General features: G+C 39.9%; 1 protein-coding gene across 1 annotated transcript; it reads right to left on the bottom strand.

The window, feature by feature from the left end:
• Positions 1-5,924: 5,924 nt before the first annotated feature.
• Positions 5,925-6,359, bottom strand: LOC143030465 (protein GVQW3-like). Its single transcript, XM_076193614.1, has one exon. It carries the CDS (start codon positions 6,357-6,359, stop codon positions 5,925-5,927), a length of 435 nt encoding a protein of 144 aa, XP_076049729.1.
• Positions 6,360-6,909: the final 550 nt, after the last annotated feature.

The following is a 6,909-nucleotide window of genomic DNA, read 5'->3' on the forward strand; positions in this document are numbered from 1 at the left end:
GGTAAAGGTGGGACTTCATCAGGGATGTGTTATATCGCCCTGGCTGTTCAACTTGTACATGAATGGGGTGGTGCGAGAAGTGAATGCAAGGGTAGTGGGTCAGGGATTGGAGATGGTCAAAGAAAACGAGAGAAGTGGGAGATAAGCCAGTTTTTGTTTGCTGACGACACTGCGCTTGTAGCATGATCAGAGGAGTGATAGAGGAAGTTAATGACAGTGTTTGAGAAAGTGTGTGAAAGAAGAAAGTTGTAGATAAATATGGTAAAAGTAAGGTGATGAGATGTACAAGGGGAGAGAATGACAGCAGACTGGAAGTGAGTATTAAAGGTGAGAGACTGGAGGAAGTGGATAGTTTTAGATACTTGGGTGCAAATGTGGCAGGAAAGGGAGGAGTGGGGGTGGAGGTACAATGTCGATTGAGAGAAATGAGTAAATGCTTTGGGGGATTAAAAAATGTAATGAGAAATAGACATTTGGGAATGGATGCTAAGAGGAAATTGTATGAAGGAGTGATTGTACCAACAACACTGTTTGGGGCAGAAACATGGAACATAAGAGAGGAAGAGAGGAGTTTGAATTTGTTTAAAATGAAATACCTGAGAAGTATGATAGAGGTTACTAGGCTGGATAGAGTGAGAAATGAGGAGATGAGAACAGGGGTGGAAAGGAAGTTAGGAGATAGGGTTGATGAAAGAGTATTGGGATGTTTTAGACACAGTGAAGAAAGACTAGTAAAAGAGGTGTGAAAGGCAGAGGTGGAAGTAGTGAACATGAGGAGCTGATCTAGGATGAGATGGATGGGGTAAAAGAGGCATTGGGAAAGAGGAGAATGTCTGTTGAGGAAGGACAGGAAAGGATAGAAGATAGGGGGGAATGGAGAAGGGCTGTGTATGGAAAATGCTGTGATGCATGAGGGGAAGTGGGTGGGGGATGGCGTTAGGGAGTATTATGAGATATAAATTGACACAGCCCAAAGGAATTTCTCCCTATCTTCTCCTTTTCTGCATAAGGGGACGGAGAGGGGGGTCGCCGATTTAATGAAGTGGCCTTGCTGTGGATGTGCTGTCTTGCAACACTGCTTCTGACCCAGGGCAGTGGACAAGATCCAGGGATGACCCATCATCCAGGAGGTGCTAAGATAAGAGGGAGGGAAGAGGGTAGAGGGGAGTGGTGTGTAGGGGATGGAAAGGGTGGGAGTGTTTTCTATGCCTTAGTTTTTTGGCTACCTCCCTTATAAGGGGAAAACAAGCATTTGGTATATGTATGTAGTTGCCATTTTGGCAGTACATCAGTCTGATGGTCTTTTAAGACAGAATAAGTCTAAGGATTTTGTCATAGCCTTGTTTGTATGTGTTGCCTCCATTACTGTTCTGTTAAGGATACTTTCTTGCTGAAGCCTTCCAGTACTTGTTGGGGGAAGTTTGTGTTCTTTTCCACCTTAAAAATCTTCTAGCTCCAACTCAGCTTCTGACCTTATACAGGGGCTTTATGTGCCTTTGTATAGAGTATGAATCTCATGTTTTGAGTGGCATGCTTCATTACTTCAGGGAAAAGTGGAGTCCAAAGCTTCCTTACTATTAACACTTCTTTTTTTAATAGTAATCTTCAGCCTCTCCCTGTCTGCTGTCAAATTGCAGTCCTCTTTTCTATCATTATTTTGTAATATTTGGAATATACTTCTTTTGTGGCACTTAATGCAACACAGTTGGTAGTCAGAAAGCTGTGGTCAGCATCCATATTAAATCTTTGGTAACTACTGGAATGGATGAAAGACTTTTTGAAGGAAAGATACATGTGGACAGTAGTAGAGGATGAAATGTCAAGCTGGAGAGGAGTAATGAGCAGAGTTCCACAAGATTCAGTGCTTGCACCAATCATGTTTCTTGTCTATGTCAATGACAAGATGGAAGGAACAACAAGCTATTCCAACATGTTTGCAGATGATGCAAAAATCATGAGAAGAGTGAAAAATGAGGATAGTAGACTATTGAAAAAGGAGCTAGATACTATTTTTGCATGAAGCCAAGAATGGGAAATGAAGTTCAATACAAAAAAAAAAAAAAAAAAAAAAAAAAAAAAAAAAAAAAAAAAAAAAAAAAAAAAAAAAAAAAAAAAAAATCCAAAGTACTGGAAATGGGCAATAGTGACAAAAGGATATCTTTAAACTATTCACTGGAAAATGAACCCATCACGAAAACAAAAAAGGAGACAGATTTGGATGTTTTGATAAAACACAACCTGTCACCTAAAAGACAATCAGCAGGATTGTGGGAGAGGCATATCGACTACTTTAGAGAATTAAAATGGTGTTCCACTTCATGGATGGAGGGAGAATGAAAAAACTCATCAAAACCTTGATATGTCCAAGACTGAACTATGCATCAATAGCATGGTCCCCACGCAGAGTGAAGGATATAAGCAAGATTGAAAGAATACAAATGGAAGCAACCAAATTGTTTCCCAGCCTGGCAGATAATCCATATGAGGTCTGTCAACTTTAAAAGATTGAAGAGAAAGAGGTGATACAGGGTGTTACGTCCATAGACGTAAAATTGTATTACTAACTTTCTTGTGAAAAAAAATCAGAAGTGGGAAAAATAATTTGTGCATTGTACGTCCGTCAAAAGGTCACGGTACGATCAGTTGTACCACTTCCCCCCGTCCCTAGCATCGAGTTGGACGAGTGTGTGTGTGTGGGGGGGGTAGAAGGTGTGTGTGGGCGGCAATAAGGTCGTCTTCTCTCTAACTGGCATTGGTCAAAGAGTCACCCAATAGTGGGTTATACGCAGTTAGAGGGAGGGACAAGTTACGTATTCTGTCGCCAAGTCACTTCACCATAGTCATGCCAAATAAGTCAATGGACGCAGGGACCATGGGAGACGCACGAGTCGGTGAGTTGATATTGCTTTAGTATGTGATATAATTTCTATATGAAATTTTGTGATATGATTATGTACTTGATGTCAAATATATGATGTGGGAGTTACGACTCAACATATTGATTGGTATTTATGTATATTTGCTGTTATTGGTTGGCATTTATGTATATTTGTAGTTTGTACAAATTTTGTTACAATAAAAGCATTCTTTTTAGAATGACCTGCAGCCAGCGTCAACTCGGAACTTCGTTTTAATCCCTGCGCATCCTAAGGAGAACCAATAGTCAGCCGACAAATACAACACAGGGATAGATTACATTGACAGAAGAGATCTCCTGATTAGAGATAGGAGGGTTCTAAGAGACCACAGAAGTAAATTAACCCATTCAACTCCGATGACAAGATTCTTGTCATTTGGTCAAATAAAACAAAAAATCATAAAACACCAAAATGTTTGATCAAACACCAGAAAAATATGACATCAGTCCTCGCTTCGCTCGCGAGCGAAGCGAGGACTGATGTCATATTTTTCTGGTGTTTGATCAAACATTTTGGTGTTTTATGATTTTTTGTTTTATTTGACCAAATGACAAGAATCTTGTCATCGGAGTTGTTAAGAAAGATCACAAGTCTAAGGATGTGAAGAAATACAGTTTTCCATATAGATGCAAAAAACATGTGGAATAGCTAAGGTGATATATCTGAAGCTCAAACAATACATGAATTCAAATCTAAACATGATAATTGGAAATTAAGGATATATAGATTAAGTTGGAACTGTACATGAATTCGAGTCTAGTTATGTTAGAAAATTGGAGAATAGGAAGCGGAATGCAATGAGCATTGCTCCTTTTCCTATATACTACAATTAGGTAAATACACCTTGCTGATTCACTACAGAAGTCTGAATTGGAAATGCAAGCCAGGATGACATATAGTTTAAAGAATTTAGAATAGCTGAATTTATGTTTATACATATATTATTTTAAGGAAGGGATAGAGTAAGTAGGGAGGGGTTAAGTGTAAATGATATTTTGACATAGCCAGAAGGAATTTCTCCCTGTCTTCTCCATTGTCTGCATGAGGGGGAGGAGGGTTAATTGATTAAGTAAAGCAGTTTTGCTGTGGATATACTGTGTCTTACTGCATTGCTTCTGACCCAGGGCAGTGGGTGGGAGACAGGGATGTCCCTTCATCCACGAGGAGCTAAGATGAGAAGGAGGAAAGTGTGGTGGATGGAAATGAAATGGGTGGGAGTGGGTATTTGCCTTTAGACTTGGCAACTTCCCATATAAGGTGTGGAGGGGGGGGGGAGTCCTTGATATATAGATACACTTTAAATCATAACAATATCAATGTTTTCTGTATTATGTATATTTTATAAGCAAACAATGGACAATCAAGCAAACAATGGACAACTGATGACCAGGGCCCTCACATAGGACGGCACATTTAGGGGGGTAACAATTCTAGTCTGGACATGCCGCCCACAAGGCTGACAAAATGATTACAATAAAAAAAGGTCAAGGGAGGCCTGAATATCTTAGTGTAATATACGAATTTGGCTTTAGAATAAACAGAATATGAAATATTTTCCCCCATATCCTTTCTGCGACAGGGACATTAAATAACATATTTGAAACCTGTTTAGCTATTTCACAAGCCAGTAGCTATAATAGGCAGTAAGGGATGGTGGGGAGGGGGCATCACTGAGAACTTGCCCGGGGGTGACACTTAGGCATGTAATGGCTCTGCTGATGACTATTTGTTTACATCAACCAACCTATGCTACATGTGGTAATTGGCTAATAGGTTTCAATAGTTTCCAAAAACTTATACATGGCTAAGGTACCCCCCCCCCAAAAAAAAAAATGGTAATCTGGCAGGAAATCAGAAAACACTTTCCTGCTCACCTCAAGTATCCTCCGTTCTTTCTGCTTTGTTTGAAGTTAAGATTCATTCCATTCACATAGGCACCCATGCAATATACTATAATGCCTGACAATTGTTTGGTTCGCTTCTTTATTCATCTCTTCTTAGCATCCTACCTAGTTATGGACCAAAAGGTCTCCTGTCAGTATGGTCTTCCCTTGTGACACAATTCACAAAGGTGGAAAGGAGACACCAATAAGTTATAGACCAGTATCACTGACCAGTACAACAGTGAAATTATGTGAAAGGATTGTTGAAGACTGATAGACCTTGAAGATATGAAGATATGATATGATCTTGATATGATCTGATATGATATGATCTTGATATGATCTGATCTTGAAGATATGAAAATTTTGACAGCCAGGTCGTATTCAGATCTGGAAGATCAAGTGCGTCGAATCTTTTACGCTTTTACTTGAGAGTGAATGAAGTGCTGTAAGAGAGGGGTAGGTGGACTGTGTGTTCCTTGATCTAGAGAAGGCTTTTGATAATGTACCTCTCATTCGATTTATGTGGAAATTGAAGAACTAAGAAGCTACTCAAGTGGATGAAAGGAAGATATATGAGGACAGTAGTAAAGCAAGGTTTACACGCTACGATAAATTGTAGCGATTTATTGTAATGAAAAGGTTGTTACAATTTGTCATTAAGCAAGGTTTACACGCTACGATAAATTGTAGCGATTTATTGTAATGAAAAGGTTGTTACAATTTGTCATTACGTGTAAACAGGAGACCGTAGCGATAAATCGCTACGAGGACTGCTGACGTCATATTTTTCTTCTGGTGCTGTTTGATCAAACATTTTGGTGTTTTATTATGATTTTTTGTTTTATTTGACCAAATGACAAGAATCTTGTCATCGTAGTTTAATGGGTTAAGTTGGCATAGTATGGATTGACCCTTTTTCAGATAATCCACCAGTAGCATCCCCTCAGAATCCCCCAAAACGAAAGCCATCACTTTCCCTGCAGAGATCACCGACTTGGCCTTCTTTGGAGCTGAAGATCCATGATGCTTCTATTGTTTTGATTGTTCTTTCGACTCAGGCTGGAAGTGGTGAATCCAAGTCTCATCCAAGGTCCCAAATTACTAGATAAATCTTTGTCGATCAGCATAAAAAGGCAAGATTGTTCTTTGACATATTGCATTGCAGCCACTTCTGATTGGGTCCAAGAAGTTTTGGAACCCACTGAGCTGAGACCTTCGTAATTTCAAGATGGTTGTGGACAATTGCATGAACACGTTCCTGGGAGACACCCACCTCTGTTGCAATAAAACGTTCAGTCAAATGCAGATCTGTGAGCAACATCTCATGGATTTTGTCGCTGATTTTTTGAGTGGTGACAGTAGGAGGCCTTCCTTGACGAGGATCATTTTCCAGGCTGTCCCTGCCCTGTTTGAAATCAGCTGCCCATTTTTTAGCCATGCTGTATGAAGGAGTATTATCTTGTAGAGTAGCCACCATGTCCTTATGAATTTCCTTTGGAGTTAAGCCCTTGATGTGGAGGTATAGAAGGACTGCTTGATAACCAATTTTGTCCATTTTCTCTACAATACCTTACTGTCCCAAATAAATTATATGTATAAAAAAAGTTACAGGCTTAAAAGTCCTTATACCAGCTTATGAAAGATTAGATTTTGTATGAAAAAACTACAAAACTGTATCTCGTATCGTTGATACCCTTTGTATTCTCTCATTCTTGCTTTTATCCCTCACTTTGCATGGTAACCATACCACTTATGCATATTCCAGTCTTGTATGGATGAGGGTTTTGATGAGTTTGTTCATCATCTCTTCATCCATATAGTGAAAAACTAATTTAACGTTTTGCAGTAGTCTGTGCATCTCTCATACAATCCTACAGATACAAGGGGTGATTGAAAAATTCGTGGCCTATGGAAGAACGACGCAAAGCTGATACCAAGAGTGCCGCAGGAGCCTCAGCTTGCACTGTATCACCTGAGGGCCCAGTCCGATTCACACGAAATCGGATGAGGCAAGAGGTTACCCTCTCTAAGGCAGAAGGCGCAGCGTTTGTGGCTGGTTTCCCTGGCGCACCTATGGAAAAAGCAGGGAAGGATACGGACGCTGA

Source organism: Oratosquilla oratoria, chromosome 12 (assembly GCF_046742065.1).
Source record: "Oratosquilla oratoria isolate Oo_2021 chromosome 12, ASM4674206v1, whole genome shotgun sequence".
Classification (NCBI taxonomy): Eukaryota; Metazoa; Arthropoda; class Malacostraca; order Stomatopoda; family Squillidae; genus Oratosquilla; species Oratosquilla oratoria.

Excerpts from the sequence above, each read along its gene's own strand:
- LOC143030465 (XM_076193614.1), bottom strand. The coding sequence starts at position 6,359 with ATGGACAAAATTGGTTATCAAGCAGTCCTTCTATACCTCCACATCAAG.